Source organism: Sinohyriopsis cumingii, chromosome 4 (genome assembly GCF_028554795.1).
Source record: "Sinohyriopsis cumingii isolate HCF-2022 chromosome 4, ASM2855479v2, whole genome shotgun sequence".
In the NCBI taxonomy this organism is placed as follows: domain Eukaryota; kingdom Metazoa; phylum Mollusca; class Bivalvia; order Unionida; family Unionidae; genus Sinohyriopsis; species Sinohyriopsis cumingii.
In genome coordinates, this window is record NC_142964.1 from 42,628,114 (window position 1) to 42,647,032 (window position 18,919).

Below are 18,919 nucleotides of genomic sequence, written 5' to 3' on the forward strand. Positions count from 1 at the left end.
AACTCTAGTTCCAAACCCTATGCAGCTCAATGGCTTGTTGCTATCTCTAAACTTGACATATTTCTTGGAAATTCTTTTCCATTTCACATGACGACGGCAATCATATCTCCTGCCATGAGACATACTCAAATCACAGGTGCTCGACGCGAGTTTGATGTTAAGAAAAAAAATAATAATCTAAAGGAAAAAAATCATACAGAGAGACAAAAATACGTTATATTACCGGGGTCTAACTAAACACTCCAAGACACCCCAGGACTCCCCAATACACCCCAAGACTCTCAAAAACACATCAAGACTCAATCAATTACCTACTTTAAATTTCAACAACAACACAAACATAGAAACAAAAAGTGTGAATATTTAGCGATTGTTTATTTAACAGAAAAAGTAGTGAGGTCAAAGATTTGCCAAGGGAAATAACTCATTTCGACGAAAAGTGTTCGGGTGCAGTAACGTGAATATTTATCAACATTTATAAATAAGTAGCAATGCCACATGGGAGCAAGACATTTCGACCCCAAGACACTTCAACTCCAGTCAAGGGACAATTCGCCCCAATTCATGCATTTTGAAAATACTAATTAGCACTAATATTAATTTCCACTAATCACGCCATTATTCATTGACGTCTACAATTAAAGAAGATACCAACACATCTCTAAGTCGCCGAAAAAATGTGAACAGTTAATTAAAGTTAAAGTAACATGTATTAAGTTAATGAATGCATGCTAAACTGAATGAAAAGAAATCACATTTACCGCACACTAGAAATTTGCATAAAAAAATCCAATTTGTTTTACAAACAATAATTGGCACACTGCTAATGGTCATTTCCACTAATCACGTTGTTATTAATTGATGTCTGCAATAAAAAAAAAAGATGTAAACAGTTAATTATAATTAAAGTCACTTTTATTAAGTTAATCAGTGCACGCTAATTTGAATGAAAATATAAAGGTTTGAAATTTAAACACACCACACGCTTTATATTTGTAAAAAAAAGCAAAAAAAAACAAAAAAAAAAAAAAAAAAAAAAAAAACAAAACAAAACAAAAACGTGTGTAAATTGTGGATTAATTTAAAGTAAGTACAGTTTATATTGTGACATTTCGATCAGATATATTTTGGTACAATATGAACTGAAATGTGGTAATTGTGACAATAGCGTTTTATCCTTGTGTCCAATATCATAATCATGTCAGACCTCGTTAGCTTGTTTTGTCTTGTAATATATGCGGGAAATGACAGCATCGCATTTGCGATTAAGTTAGTGTAATGATTCATTATTCTTTTTTATTCTGTAAGTCTTCCTCTCTTAAATATTTATTTATCTATTGTTGAATTGAACATACCAAGTAGCATAGATGATGCTTGTATATTCATACATTTTAGATATAAAAGTATATATATATATATATATATATATATATATATATATATATATATATATATATTCCTTCAAGCTTACCAACTTCATACAGTTATTGAATTTAAATAATTAAATATTGAATCAATTAACAATTAGTACAAACATCTTACTAATTTCAATATTTCAGGCTGACTCCAACATTGTTTGAAGTAATTACGAAGTATTAAATGTTTGACATTAAATGACAATATATCATGTTTTGTAGTTTCCAAACTTATTTCTAATTTAATTATTAATGAGCATGAAGTTAGTAGCGAAATCTATACAATAAATCAATACTACGATTACAGATACATATAAATTCTTAATAACATTTAACTTTCCAAAACAATATATATTTTATAATTAGTAGTATATAATAATAATAACCTTATTAATTATGGTGTATTTTCCATTTTAGTGATTACATGTACTTTGATTTCTATATACGTTTAATGTTCTTGAGGAAGTTTCCGAAAATCTTTGTGGTTTGCTTTTCGGATTTGCACCTCCAGACGCTGTCATGTATGTGGCAAATGTGTTCTTTTTTCGTTAACAGATAATTCGCGCTGTCGTAACCATGAAATGGAGCTGTGTCACACTGAAAAGTTTATGTATTAGATGTTGCGCGTGTCGTGGTTTCCAGTCAAACGAAAGGTTTTAGAATGTTATTGATGAATGCATTGTCATTAGTCTAATTCACGCGTTCAGTATTTTTGCAGCTATCTTTTTGAAAAAATATTTATGTAGTTTTGGTTTCAATTTATTTACAAAGTATGGACCAAATGTCGGATGCTGTTCATTGATAACTGTTTCCAAAAGTTCCGATCAACTTTCAAAATCTATTGTAGTATTTGCGTCTGTGATGACACCACTATCAAATATTTGTGTCTTTATTATATCACGTTCACCCTTTTCCACCCATATTTTATTTTGAAGGAAGTGCCTGACATTATCCTTCAGATGTCTCGTGCAAAGGGAGCATGTAACCGAGGGGAATACAGACTCTGTTGGCTAGGTTATACTCTTCTCATCATCACTTCCAAATTCCATAATTTCAGACATTCTTACTTCCACGGACTCAACACCTCTATCTAGCTCTGCAGCAATATGTTCCAGAAAGCTCTTGTAAGTTCTGTAAGAAGCGTCTGTGTACAGAAGGACAGGATCAATACATATCGGATGTTCGTTTGTACTGTTTCCGACAACTCTTTGATACATTATACCATCGTTTTACTCATCAATAATTCTTTGATACGTTGTACTATCGTTTTACTAGTCAATAACTCTTTATGCAATTTGTTTTGTAAATATAATGCGAAGAAAGCACGATTTGCTTGAGAACTCAATCGTCAATAAATAATATGCGTTGCTGTTTGATAGTGTTGATAATGGCCTGATTTACTAAAAGTTAATTTTATATTTTCTTTATGGAAACACTGGAATGTTATCTTGGTAAAAATAAATGTAAATTCGATAGCTTCAATATACTTTTTTCTTATTTCAGCTAGAAATTTGTTATATTAAATAAATGTAAAACGATGAAAATCTACCTTTTATATTCTATTACTATGCTTGCGAAAACATTAATAACTTCTAAAATAAACCAGTTATGTGTGTTTCATCGTTTTTCTTCTTTTAATCAGTCTGAAATGTGGGTAATATTTTTGGCATGTCCTCTGGAGTTGCTACTGAGACGGAGTAATTCATGCAGAGAATTAAACGACTTGGTGATTTGTGAGTTATTGTTGATAATTATGTGCCTATGTGACTGTACCAATCATTAAATGGCCTGTATAATCAGACAGTCTAGATAAATTACATCTGATATATCAAACACGACACTGATGTCAAATCGAAAGGAATTACAGAGCGACTTTCCTTCACGGCTACATAAAATCAAGGGAAATCACTCGCGTGGAGCTTGTAACTCTCTTTGGTCATGTATTCTAAATGTCTCTGTCAAAAATGTTGATGCACGATTTAAAATTAAAATTTGTATATAAACAATTAATAACAAAATAAATGAGAAAATTATGGTGCATAGCCATTAAATAAGGAAATTGTTTAATAATATTATAAAATTAAAGATATCTGATGCATAAGAGTTAGTTTCCGTAGGTTATTGGAAATAGGGACATCAACCAATACTATTAATCATTGATGGTAACAACATCCGAATGTGTTTTTACTTTTTTTCCCACTTCTTAGTACGTTTTGGTGCCAATATATGTAACATTGTGGTGTTCTTTGAGAATCTTGGGGTGTTTAGAGAGACCGTAGATTACCAGTCTGACCCGTTCTGACATAGGACCCTCTCTATCATAATATGAGATAAATCATGATAGAGAGGGTCCTATGTCAGAATGGGTCATGGGGGTAATCTAAAGTATTTTTGTCACTCTGTATGATTTTTTTCCTTTAGATTATTATTTTTTTCTTAACATCAAGCTCGCGTCGAGCACCTGTGACTCAAATTGGCACGTGATGTTCAATAAACATAAGTGTGCCCTTTCTAGCTTTTATTCACAAGAATCTGAATACTCCTTTTTATTCTACTGTGTTGATTATTAACACATTTTTAGAAGCTTATTTTGCCTGTAGTCTTAAACATGAATCGCTTTGTAGATGCCATTGTTTAAAATTCTATATTCCACAGTTTGATCATGCAGACACTTCGCATAAACAAATAGGTGCAGTTTAAAGCATCTTGGGTGGTGCTGTAAAGTTAGTCTGGTTCCCTGACTAATTTCATTAATTCATCGATGAAACCCGGATCCAAATAAAACATGGATGAACCAATTATCCGGATTTTTCGGCAATGATCATTTTCCCGTACTTTTTGCTAGTATGCCATAAAGTCCATATTTTAAGGGTAATTTTCATAACACTTATGGCAAAATCGTAAGAGTTGGCAGGTCTGCATCCTAATACAGCGTGATAAAATCTGTATCGCTGTGACCTTACTAATCACTCTGCTCTTCCATTTTTATCACAGTATTTTATATCAATGTTAGAAGTGAAATTAAATTTTAACATTTGAGGTTTATTTGAGGCTATTTTCAAGGTTTTAAATTTTATTTTTGAGGTTTAAGACACAAAGGAATTACAAGACTGTTTCCATGGTTAGCATATCATTTATTACAAATTTGATAAAATAGGCTGTTGAGTTCCATTCTAAATAAAATGAGAATAAAATGAAAATCAACAAATAAATAAAAAACAAATAGCTTTAAGTGCTAATTTATTTCCACTAAAATGTCCTCCTGCACACTGCTGAGCAAATAAACCATTAAAGAAATTTAAACATTTATCCAATGTCATCTTTAAGTCTGAAGTTTTGTACACAGTTAAAACACAATACACTGTACACTACAGTAAAATATCCTGTTATAGGACCTATACATTTACTTTATATGGATTTTTAAGCTCCTGAACCTTCTCATTCAGCTACTTTTCAAAAGCCTTGATCTCCTCAACTTTATCCATAGCACACTTTCTATTTGCAATGTGCATATAAAAAATATCAATGTCACTTTCCAAGCATCAGACTTACTCTGAAAGCCAACTTAGTTGGAAACAAGTTTTAATAGTGCTACCAGCAATGTTCATCATATTGTGAATTATGCATTTTAAAGACAAAATATTTCCTTTTCTGGATTAACCAGGCTGTCGTTATTACATAATGTGGTTTTCATCCACATAAACCCTAAAATATTATGCAAGGAGCTGATCAATATTTCTTTAACATCTAAAACAGCAGGTAGTCAAAATTTGTAACATTTGAAGATCAGCAGTTTTCTCATCAACAATGGGGAATTTGCAAACATATCAAAACATAGAACATTTTTTTATAGTACTATAAAGTAAGTAATGTTGTGATAGTCCAAATTTCTTCAAGCGAATTAAAATGACAGCGACAATATATATCCCCTACACTGTTCCTAAATCCCATCTAGGGTAATCTGGGGGTAAATCATCCCTGATCCTAAATTTGAATCCACCATGCTTTATAATTTTATTTGTATTTCAAAGGGGTACATAAATGTTTCAGGGTCTGAAGCATGCAGATTGCATGGTTAAGAAGGGATTAATTTGAGGTGACAATAAAATTTCCATGATGACCCTCAGGAAGTTCAGAAACTCACCAACTACTCTGCTATTAGGTCTGCAAACAGCTTTGTCCTGACCTTTTGGGTCCAAGCACAGCTTAATCGCCTCATTCTCTTCAATTCCTTCATTCTAAAAATAAGAGGAGCAAAATTAGACAAGACTGTCACATAGTTTGAGTGGTGCATTTTACATGATAACAGTGAATGTTTAAATAATATCACTGGCAGAAAGCCATTGGTCTTCTTTGAGTCACAATTACTTTTGACTTTTCAAGTTTTGCTCCTAAATTGTTCTATGTTCTGAAATTTGCTGATGGTATGCAGGAAAACTCAAGTTATCACACAAACGTTAAGAGACCAACCATTTAACATTTGTACTTGACATTTGCTCTTTAAAGCTTCAAACAAAACCAGCAGATTTCTATTTAGTCACGGCAACATATCTGTGACTTTATAAAAGCATTTGTTTGAATGTGGAAACCATTTTATTCTGTCATGCTTTAACTCATATTTCAAGTGAACAGAGTGGTCTCTAACTTCTACACAATATTATTATTATTATTATTATTATTATTATTAACTATTATTATTTCTAGGAGGGTTAACTCAGCAATGCAACTATTCTCCCCTTGGGCCCTCTACAAACTAAAGTAAATACAACTAAATACTTTCAAAAATAAATATTATGACATTTGAAAATAAACACAAAACATGCTAAAAAGTAGATGTGCACAATACTACTGGTATACCAGTTAACTGTCGTATTTAGTCCATTAGAAAATATCACGGTACTGTTTCAATATATAAGTACACTGATAGTTTCCATCAATAAGGAATGAACAGAAATTCCAGAGGAATATTATTATGATTAATTTATTAACAGCGTGTTTTCATAATTGATGACAAAACTGTTAAAAAATAATCTCTTTTTAACAAAATGTTTGTATCTGTCACAAATTGAAGGTCAATATTACAAATATATTTATGATCCTTTAAGCACACGTTTGGCATGTGTCACATATGCCAATGCATTGGCCAAATGGAATGTTACAAAACATATTCTGGCCAAATCCCACTTTCATAAAATATTCAGATTAAAAAAACAAATAAAAAATCCCACATTATATGTCTTACTTGTGGACTAGTGTATGTGAATGTGTTAAGTATCTGTATTCCTTTGCAAGACTTAAAAATCATTATTTAAGTTTAAGGAGATACCCGTTCTTTATCCGAACTTTACTTAATTTCTCAACTCCATTCAATATTTTCTTGCTTGCTGGATAAGTGTTTTATGTTTACTGGCCCTCTCTGATGAATATCTTGCTCTGGTGTTGGCATCCCACTCAAAGTTTCCCTGACTATCATATCAATAGTGTAGCTAGAATATCTTGCTCTGGCGTTGGCATCCCACTCAAAGTTTCCCTCACTATCATATCAATAGTGTAGCTAGAATATCTTGCTCTGGTGTTGGCATCCCACTCAAAGTTTCCCTGAATATCATATCAATAGTGTAGAATATCTTGCTCTGGTGTTGGCATCCCACTCAAAGTTTCACTGCCTATCATATCAATATTGTAACTAGAATATCTTGCTCTGGTGTTGGCATCCCACTCGAAGTTTCACTGCCTATCATATCAATATTGTAACTAGAATATCTTGCTCTGGTGTTGGCATCCCACTCAAAGTTTCACTGCCTATCATATCAATATTGTAACTAGAAAATTATAGGCTTTAGTATCTTCACCTCCTATTTTTATCAAAAGGCTCTTTAGTGTCGGCACAACGTCTTTCAGCATCATCTATACTGTAAGTTGAATCGTCCCACTTTAGTGTTAGTTTTTAGATTCTTAAACAACAAGCAACATACATACAGCCAATTCATCTGCTATAAGGTACTTTCCATTTAATTGGGAGGGGATATTTTCTTTTGAGGTGACATATTTTCTTTTATCTCAAGATAAAATATATTTTTTCCAAATATTAAAATAGATATACCTGTAATATTATGTCATTTTGATATAAATCAGACCAATTTTTTTCCCCAGCTACTGGTCGATAGAAATGAAACCAAAAAGTGTCAAGCCCCTGCCACAGAACAATGAATTGTTGGTCTGTAATATAATTGTGGTATACTGTGGTATGTATCATGGTAAGTTCAGAAATACCACAGTACAGTGTGGTATTGAATTTGTGATGGTAACCAGTTCTACTAAAAGTACATATAAGCACATACATACTCACACATACCAAACTATATACACATTTTTAATACACTTACACACATATCAAAGTATATACACATTTTTAATACACATACCCACACTGAAAAAATAAAAAGCATATGATGCTAATGTTGAAATATTTATAAGTATTCAAGAATTTTCTAAAAGGTTGCTATGTAGTTTACATTTGAGGTAAGGAGGGTTCCAAATAATGATAGGTTCCAAATAATGGTAGGTTCCAAATAATGGTACTGAGTACTGAAAACTTCATTTTCAAAGTATCTGCTCAAGGCTGTGGAATTTGGAATTTGAAGAATATTGTTTAAAACCAGAACAAAAAATTAAAATGATCATCTTGGCATTTAAAAAAAAAAAAAAGAATTTTGAAGATAATATGGAGCTGAGCCATTTACACTTTCAATACTTCTAAGACTTGATATACAATATCATTATTTGCATTTCCTTTTCCAAAAGCCATGTTTATCAGCAAAACATGAGTAAAATACCAATACATTGTTATGTAATACATCTGGTCTAAATTTCAATACCATTGCTTCAACTATAGTGCTAAGATCCTAAAAATGAAATTTTTGTTATCTAAGGTAAAATCTCAAAACAAATATTTATATAAAAAATCTAATAATATAACCATGGAAAAAAATATGACAGTCAGACCCCCACAGTAATAACCACTTCTACAGTTATCTAGTAGTCACTTTCACATGCAGCTTAATGCAGTAAGTCGTACAATGTATTTACCTACACATGAATACACTGTATGCTCCATAGCATGTATAAATGAGGTTGGCCACATATAAAATTTTCAAGAAGATTGACAATACAAAATAACTAAAACCCTAACATTTTCCCAACTCTTAAAAAGGGCTACATTGCAAATGGCCCCATACACTACAATTTTCTTAGCTTTTAAATAAGAAAATGTGCTGGGAATCCCATTTAGGAGATCACTGGCATGAAGGGGACATTACTCTCACAAATGAACATCTGAAATGCTTGAAATCCAACTCATTCAAGGTCTATTCAATACTAGCAACATTACATGTAGAGATATAAAGTCGATCAACAAAAGTATAACTCAATCCAAAATGGAGTAGACAAGACAAAAGTTACAATCCATCAAAGAAACATCTAAGTTTATGTTCACATCAAATTGCAAGGGAATATCTTCAGTGGTTCCTGAACTATACTGTTTACAAGCAACATTCAGTATAAAGATAAGAAGCTGACTGACAATGTCTGTAACTCTGTCCAAAATGTGATGTGATGTGATGTGACTTTGATTTTTAACGTAGCTTTAACAATTTTTCAGTCAGATCGCTACGATGTCTGCAACGTGCCAGTTTATAGTGATGTCTACCACTGGGGCATCATGCCGCAGACATGTAGCATGATGTCCCACCCAGTCACATTATCCTGACACCAGGCCGACCAGTCCTAACACTAACCTCTTAATGCTGAACGCCAAGCGAGGCAGCTGTTAGTACCATTTTTGTAAGTCTCTGGTATGACTCGGTCGGGGATCGAACCCACGACCTCCCGCATCCAAGGCGGACGCTCTAACCACTAGGCCACCGGAGCAGTCTGTCCAAAATGATGTATACAAAAGACAATATACATAACATGCAAATTTAAGTCTAACAAACAATTTTCAGACCAAATTCAATCAGATATGTTCAATGGTTCTGTAGATATGTTGACTGCAACTAAAATTCCAAGTTTCCATGTGAAGACAAAATTTATTTCACATTAGGCAAAACGCTGTCCAAAACTGAAATCAATGAGATTACACCCATACATGGCACATGGAATTCTAAGAAACAGTATTAATACCAAACTGTATCTTAATATGTCGAAAGACTCTTGCCAATTACAGGGAACATCCCATATAACAATATAAAGTTAACTGTCATGGTTTACAAATCTTCCCAAAATGGAGTTGACACGGCACATAAAGGCAAATCTAGGTCCTACCAAATGCATTAGAATAGGCTGAATGATTCTAAAGCTACGCTGGTTACTGAAGTATCATCAATTTTCATGAGGGACCAATTTTCATGGTTTTCGTTGTTGCCCCGAACCATAAATTTAAATCCCTAATGAAAAATGATCCATGTAGGAGGATGACACCCCCATTTTCTTACAGTGTTTTATTCCTAGACATTAACACAGCTACTAGTATTTGATAAATCAAGGTCAATACTGCAATCTGGTAATTAAATGTTAGCTTTTACGTGTTTGTTTTATTTTTATATTAACTTCTTGAAACAAGAATTATAAATCATTATATATCGATAAGGTATCTGATAGCTGTACTCTAACACTGACTGCATTAAATCGATATGTGAGGTAAGTAAGGATAGAGAGGAAATAGAGAAAAAGCTTAAGGTATTCAAACAATAGCAATACTGAAAATGAAAGAAAAATAATACAAAATAACAGTATATGAAACTTAAATTTAATAATTATTCAAATCGATCCTTCATTTGAGTACAGCTGTTGTTGAAAGACTGAAATCCTTCTCAAAGCACATTTCATTTTATCCATACATTTTTAATCCAAAAAAAAAAACAACAATCCTGTAAAATACTGTAACTATTTCTTGAAACACTATTATTAATGAAACACTACATATATATATATATACACTAATTACAGCAGAGTATTAACGCTCCCACTTCACAGAAGTTTGGACAAAGCCACTGTATCAACATCGTGTCAATCAAGTCTCATGGTACTCACAAATGCTTCTCAGGTAAATAATCCACAAATTGCTGAACTAAACAAGTCCAACTTTCTCAAAACAAAATGAAAATTAGGTCTGATCTTTCACTCATTGTCACATGAGCTGCAATTATCCATTCAGCATGAATTTACTTGATTAATGAGGTTGCAAGGTTTACTAATAATGTGCACTGATCATCACCAGTAACATCTTTTTCTGTAATGCATCCATGACTTATTTAGCATACAACTCATGGAAGTGTGACCTTAATTCTTCTTTAATAACGATTGGCCTAGCGTTGTTGGCTGCGTCAGCTTTCTGTGATGTTGAGCATTCAAACAAAATATAGCAAAAGTGATTAATCTTAACAGGTATTTTATTTGTGCTTATAGAGATGGAAGTATTGTTTTAGTGTAGTTGGCTGCGTCGGCTTCAACTGATGTTATTCACTTGGTTGAAAACACAGTGTAAGTATTGAACTTGCCAGGTTCTAGTATTGATTTAAATATTAAAGTGACAGCTGTTTGCGTCGGCATATGTTTTATTCTTTTGTATTCTTTTGTTTGGGTATTTGTAGAGGTTAAACCATGAAATTAAACACCCACTAATATGCAAACTTTGAGAGGCAAAACCATGAATTTAAATACCCACAAAAATGCCTTATTTTACAAAACCACGAAAATTGAGTCAAATGAAAATAAATGATACTACATATGCAACATCCTATGTGAAGATATGAAGTTGTTTTCATGGGCCATAACTCTGTTTAAAATATTGTTTATGAGATGGAACCCATAAAATGTACATATGTGTCCATCAGAATGTGTTGAATGTTTCCTAAACTATGCTGGTTACAACAATCTGTTATAATGAAGATTTTAAATTAATCAAAAGAGCATTAACTCTAGCAAAATTGGACCAGAAGGGAACAAAACTCACAATAATATAAACTACAATAGCAATAATTGTATTCAACTGATACAATAATAGAAATTACAAGAAAAACTTACAACAATATGGAGTACTTTCTTTACAGCATCATAGTTCAGGCCAGGAATCACTCCATATACTGTTAGGAAAGTGTCCCCTGCCTTTAGGGGAAGTATGGGGTAGGTAACAGTATGTGCATCATTTGCCTTTACCAGGACTCGCTTTGCTTCAGATTTGGTGCCCATCTTTGTTGAGGAACAAATAGTTGTATCCCATGGCTCAACATATACATTGACCTATAATAAATATTTCATAACAAGCAAGTTTATTGAATTTTTGCTCCCCACCTAATATAGTGAGGTCAATAAACGTATATACAAAATAAATCTAACTGTGACATTTGTGATACTGATGTAGAGTTACTTGACAGACATTGACAGTGACCAAAATTTAAACGCTCTATTTCATGGGACCTTAGAGTAGAAGATTACACTCTGGAGTTTTCAATTTTCCCAATGGTAATCCTTGTTATAAAGAAGAGATCTAAGTAAGCCTGATTCTACTCACATGAGTAGCTGGTACCTGTCAGCCTGTGAATGCAAATTGGTACTGAATTTATAAAATGCCATAACGCAGATTATTAAAGCAGATGTCAAAACCTATTTAATCAAAGATATCAAACTTGCTTCAAATAATGAAGTTCAAATAAAGTAGAGTTTTCAGCAATAATTCTATGACAAAAAAATGTATAAACCTGACTTTAGCATGGCTTGTAGGAGTATATTTTTCCCAAAGCAAAATCTTTTTCTTAAAGATAATAAAATACAAGCAGAAATTCTGATGCTTAGATACATTTTTCAGTGTGTATCAGACTAGTCTTATAAATACACCACTCCCTCGATAACTTGCGCTCTGATAACTCGTGAACCCACTTATAACGTGGTGTCAGGTGTGGATCCCATTTTTAAACCGAAAAATAACACAAGAATTTACCACTATTTGTTGAACTTGAAGAAAATCGCAATCAAAATTGGTAACGGAAACTTTGACGTATTGCTCGTTTTATCATTGAAAAACGGTAGACAGGACCTGGAAATTTTAATCAACACCATGAAATATAAAATTTTAAAATATCTCATACAATTTTTTACATTTTCTTTCAAAACGACATTCCTAGTACACCGCAATTAATGATATGTAAGGAAATTTTGATCAATGAAAATGTCATGTACGCCGAGTGAAGCAGTACTTTAATAAATAAGTACAAATTAAACAATTTTTTTTATCAATTGAAATTTGTGTTCTAGTTCCATCTTTTAGTTCCTTTTAAGTGTAATCGTCATAAATGCATTGTGTCCTCTTGTAATTAAATGTAACATGCGTCAACCTACCGTAACAGCTATGTCCGCGAGTGTTTCTGTGAGAACCTAATTAAGTGCCGACTGTGTTTTGATAACTGAATTGGGGAAGTATTTGTTGTATTGTTACACTGAATTAAAAGCTGGCCTCCTTTGTATTATCATGTCAATTATGTATTTTGAATATAAAAAAACGAGGTGGAATATAAAAAAGGCACAAAAATTGGACTAACTTAAAATCTAGCGGCCTCGGTCGAATGTTGGGTGAACTCACTTCATTTGATCAATCGAACACTGTAATAAACATTATTGTGCATGTAACAGAAACTACCTTAAATTAATCGACTCTTTCATAACTGCGATCAAAGATAACAATGCAGCCAACCAGAATGAATACTTCGTAAAATATCAAGCTTTTTTCCACAGATACAGACAATTGTGGGCAAGCGAGGTTCAGAGAATTCTTGAGCTGGCACTTAGAGATATCCTCAGGGATGACAAGAAATTTCATTATTACTTCCACTGAAATCACGACATTAACACTGTACTAAATGAACAATAAAAAATTGAATTTCGACGTAGACGTGTCACAAAATAAATATCGCATGTTTTTAAAAAGAAGGAATCTTGTTTGGTGGTGTATTAACAGTTAGTCTAGTTCCCAAATTATGGACTACCGATTTGGCAAGATACTATTAAACACCACTACGGGAACCAGACTCATCAAGAAAACAAAAAGCAGTGACATAATACGCGATTTTTCGCGCACACGTGATGGTTGTTCAAATCAGTTGGAATGATCTTTCATATGTTGGATATTTTGAAAAAAATGTTATTTAAACTGAATAACAAACAACTTGATTAAAAAAAGCGCATTATTAAAAATTATTATCGAAGTGATTGTAAAATGAGGATTCAGTCATTAAACAGCCCAGTTTCCAAATGCCGTTCCCCCCCACCGTTTTCTCGATGTTAACGTGATTTTTTAAAATTTAAATGTTTGGAGGTCCCTCGGTAACTAGTGCCTCATTTATAGTTCGGTCTATGTTTGTGGACCCCACAGTGTGTGAGTTATCGAGGGAGAGGTGTATAATCATATTACTATAGTATTATCAGCTTATTATTAGTACTTGTCACATTACCATTCCATTTGTTTCAGTTTATATTACAAATTACTAATTATAATCAATGTTATTTAAATTTACGAGTCTTAAACCTTTCAAACACTAACATTATTTTTTGGTTGCTATGGCAACCAAAGTAAATCTATAATTATGCATCATTCCTTTTCATCATGATTAGTATTGCTTCTATATCAATGAACTATAAGCGAATATAATTATATTTTAAATGGAGAATTTTTTAAAATAATAACACTGCATAAATACTGCATCATCCAAATAATTATTGCAACATACTGAAATGTGGAGACATGTTTGAAAGTAATGTTTTAATTATCTAGCATAGGCCTTAAAGTAATGAACTGAGGATATGTGAAATTTAGAAAAAAATACCTGTCCATGTACACATTCAGAAAAACTATATTTGATGGCAATGTTTATATTATGTTAAAATTTTTGTCACAAAATACTTTTCCACCCTTTTTCTCTATTTGGTTGCTATGGTAGCCATGAACACACATCATTTTCACTGACATTTTTAGTGTTAGCACTCTGCATGCATACATGCATCACTTTGTACAATAACACAGCAAACTGATTATAAATACTAGTTTTGTAGTTGTTATATGGATTTGGCCCAAAAAGTCTGTATTGTTTTGAAATAATTCAGCATACACACAGACAGAGCAGTTAGAAACAAATCAGCACTGGTTTCAAGGTCATCCCAAAACAACACAGCACTACCAGGGTTAAAATAACTTGACAGCCAGACATTTATGCTTTTAAAAGATTGGAAATTTAATATGCATTGTTTCTGAAATTATTTAGTAATTTTTTCCCCCATAAACAAGACATTGCAAACACATTACATCATATTCATTGTTGTTTCTCTTCAACATAATAAAAGCTTATTTTGTCTAAAATTTTGAACTTTACACATTTATTTATATCGGTTTAGTTTAATATCTCTTGCCATTTACTGGCATTGATACATTGAATTTTGTAAAGCTAGCTATAAACCTGACCTAATTACTTGACTGAACTGCTGACAGAAACAGTCCAAAGTAATGTATTTCATTTCTGTAGCCCAATAAATAAACACACTGTCTTTTCAAAGATGTGCACAGAATAGGCTGACAACTCGCAAGTCATTAAAACACGTGCGTGGTATCCCATATGTCCAAAATTAATATTATTTTGAACAGAATATTCTGGTAATAATTGCCTCTTTTCAAATGGTAAGCATTGCAGTATTTTATTTATTTTCGCCACTTGGTCGAATTCAGTATGCATTTTGCTTCAATATTGGTGACGGAAACCTTAGGTGTGCAGAAATGCCCGACAGCATTGTATATATGAAATTTCAGGAGTCATACCATGATTGCCTTATATTAGAATTCATAAACAATCTCTTCCCCAAAATGATAATACATTTTTTACATGCCTCTTTTTGTTCTTTTTTTTTATGCATGAGAACATTAAAAGTATATGAAATTTCAGGAGTTATGCAACAGTCAAGTATATACGAATTCATGTTACAATGGAGTGTGTTACAGCAGGGTCACACTCTAATTGATTGCACTGTACTATGTGTATACATGGTTTCAATATGAAATTATTAGAGTTGAATCTCTTGACATTTTGCAAGTGATATATACCATAATATAACTCAACTGAGGTCTTGATGATATATTAAGCTTACATATCAAATATATGGCCTGTAGAGTGGTATATTAAGCTTACATATCAAATATGTGGCCTGTAGAGTGGTATATTAAGCTTACATATCAAAACTGTGGCCTCTAGAGTGGTATATTAAGCTTACATATCAAATATGTGGCCTCTAGAGTGGTATATTAAGCTTACATATCAAATCTGTGGCTTCTAGAGTGGTATAGTAAGCTTACATATGAAATATGCGGCCTCTAGAGTGGTACATTAAGCTTACATATCAAATATGTGGCCTCTAGAGTGGTACATTAAGCTTACATATCAAATCTGTGGCCTGTAGAGTGGTATATTAAGATTACATATCAAATATGTGGCCTCTAGAGTGGCAACATGCTCTGCACATGAGGTACAGGTTCACCTCTTTAAAATGCATTACAGATAGGACACCAAATATGGAATGTAGTATGTCTTCTAGTGACTACACAAGGATACCAAGATTCATCCATTTATCTTCAGCAACATTCATGGTTGGTACAACCATGGACAGGTTTAATCTTTTCACAATGGCGTTTTAAAGGACTTCCAGATGCTTCCCAGGAGCTTTTATCTTTTCAGAAACTGAACTTTCTGCATAGGTTACTTTGTCCACATTCCATGGATGACCCTGTCTTAACACCACAAAATAAGGGTATAGGTCCAAGTAACACAATCCAATTCTGTAGGGAAATGGTGAAATCAAACTTGAACTCAGTCTTTATGCAGGGAAATCATATTCCTGAGTGACACAGTTTTTAAATTTGGCACTGTGACAATCACATTCAATGTAAGATTGGCACCATTTTCATTTTGGACACCCTAGACACTATCAGAAGACTTTTGCTGGAAACCTCATGCTGAAAAAACATCCATTCAGGAGAATTACTGACAAGATTTTTAACATGTTCATTTTGACAGCCAAATCTGAGGTCATTTTCACACTGTTTTCATTCGGAGCAACTACATATCATAATTATTCTTCTGGGAAGAATTCCATGACAATATGACTTGCCATTTAGGAGTTGGTGCAATAACAAGATTTTCAAGATGGCAGCCATGTTGGCCATACTGGATGTCAGATCTGCACCATTTTCATGTAGTATCAAATAAACATTGTAAGAAGTCTTCTGATGAAACTCTATAGATATGACCATCCATTCAGGAGGAGAAACCATGACAAGATTTTCAAGCACCATTTTCCATCGAGACCAACCAGACATCATGCTGATACAACTTCCCATTCATGAGAAATAGCAATAATAAAAGTTTCAAGATGGCTACCATGGTGACCATATTGGACATCAGATCAGGACAGCTTTCATTTTGGACCAACCAGATATCATAAAAAGTCTTCTGGTGAAAGCTCCATTTCAATATCAGTTTCCATTAATCAGAAGTAGCAATAAAAAGATGGTTACCATAGCGGCCACATTACATGTCAGATCAGCATCATTTAGGGCCAATCAGACATCGTAAGAAGACTTTTAGAGGAAAAATCATGCTGATATGACCATCCATTAAGGAGGAATAGCAATAACAAGATTTTCATGAAGGCTGCAGTGTCAGTCATACTAGATGTCAAATTGATGCAATGTTTCATACTGGACCAACTAGTCTTATGTTGAAAATCTCATCTCAATATGACTTTCTGTTCAGGAGTAATAATAAAAAGACATTCAAGATGTCTGCTGTGGTGGCCATATTGGATATCAGAGCAGCACATTTTCATTAAGGATTAACTAGACCGTAGGATGAATTTGGGTGTAAAATTTCATGGCATTTATCCAAGCAGTTTAAGAGAAGCAGCATTAACAAACTAATACTTATGGATGGACAAATGCCAGAAAACAGAGGTTGGTTAACAGATGACACATTATGAACAAAAGACATCAGGTCATTCCATAAGCTCTTCTGATAGGGCTTTCAAAAACCATGGAAAACTTCACCCGGGTACCCGATGACAGCCCTAATGACCAATAGAGCAAACAATATTTGTACTGTTAATTACAACATACCATGATCATTCAAAAACTCCCAAGTTATTCTTAAAAAGTATTGTGGATCTTATTCATGATGGCTCTTGCTCTTAATTCAAGATGCTGATGATTTAAAATTGTTTAGTAAATGTTATCAAAAATTGGAATAAGTTCAGCTAATCACACCTCTTTTTTTTTCACGTGAGAGGTTTGTCATACAAGTCTATGAAGTGTGATCAAAACCAAATAAAAAATATTGTTTTTGGAATAGTAACAAGCTCAGCCAATCAGGTGCAAGATCACATTAATATTATCTATGGATCTCACTTATTAAAAATTCTGATGATGCAAGCCCATATTGTCTGTTTGATCAGATTAGGATCATAGGTATGGTAGCAGGGCCATATCATAAGCTCTCTTGACCTTATGGCCATGTCAGCTAAAAACAAATTTATACAATCAAAAGGTATATGTACTATTTTTTAAAAATTGCTTACTTACCGAATGATTTTGAACATTATAGTTGAAGACGGTTACTTTAATATTCATTTGCTCCAGACGAACTGCTTTATAAGGGAGATCAATTTGGAGGAAGAAATTCTTGAATGTTTTGAATGTAACTGGCTCAGCAATACAAATACCATATTCTGATGACATCCCAATAGCCTGTACCCTCCACTCAGTTATTGAATGTGGTGTAGATCGTTTCAAGTCCAAAACCCCACTGGAACTGTTGCAAAAAAAACAAAAAAAACATTATTTCAGTGGCACTGCTACCAACATTTAGCCAACAATCAGAGAACAGATAACCACTTACAATAAGAAACACATTTACTATGTACATGGATACTAGGAAAGTAATCAAAGATAACTACATGCAACAAAATAAAAATTTACTATGTGTATGAATAATAAATACATAAATAATAAAAGTTAAATACCTCAAATAAAATACACACTTACCTTATACAGTATAGTAATAATAAGTAAAAAAAATGTATAAAACGTTTTGGGTCCCCATAATAGGTTGACCACTGGGTTGGGGAACCATGCCATGGCCACCTTATATCTGACATAATCCAGGAAAAATAAATATAGTGTAGGAAAATATAATACACACACACACATTCATATAGTGCACAATCTCTTTGTAGACAATTACAAATATATAGCAGCTAGGTGACACACTGTACACTATAACATGATGCTATTAAAACATGTATTTGACTTAGACACATTCTTAGCTACTGTGGAATGATGGTTCTCACTGTTTCCAAATCAACATAAATGCTTCTTCTTTCCTTTCAGGTTTGATTGCAATATATTTTACCAGATTATA

General features: G+C 33.0%; 1 protein-coding gene across 1 annotated transcript in view; it reads right to left on the reverse strand.

Annotated features, from left to right (window-relative positions):
* The window catches only part of LOC149801054 (complement C3-like), a 351,345-nt gene that overhangs the window by 145,078 nt on the left and 187,348 nt on the right, over window positions 1-18,919 (reverse strand). Inside the window, exons 19-21 of the mRNA XM_089955088.1 lie at window positions 18,082-18,310; window positions 11,499-11,714; window positions 5,560-5,653 (exon numbers count right to left, since the gene is read on the reverse strand). Of these exons, the coding sequence (XP_089811214.1) occupies window positions 5,560-5,653; window positions 11,499-11,714; window positions 18,082-18,310 (539 nt within the window). The remainder of the gene's footprint in view (window positions 1-5,559; window positions 5,654-11,498; window positions 11,715-18,081; window positions 18,311-18,919) is intronic.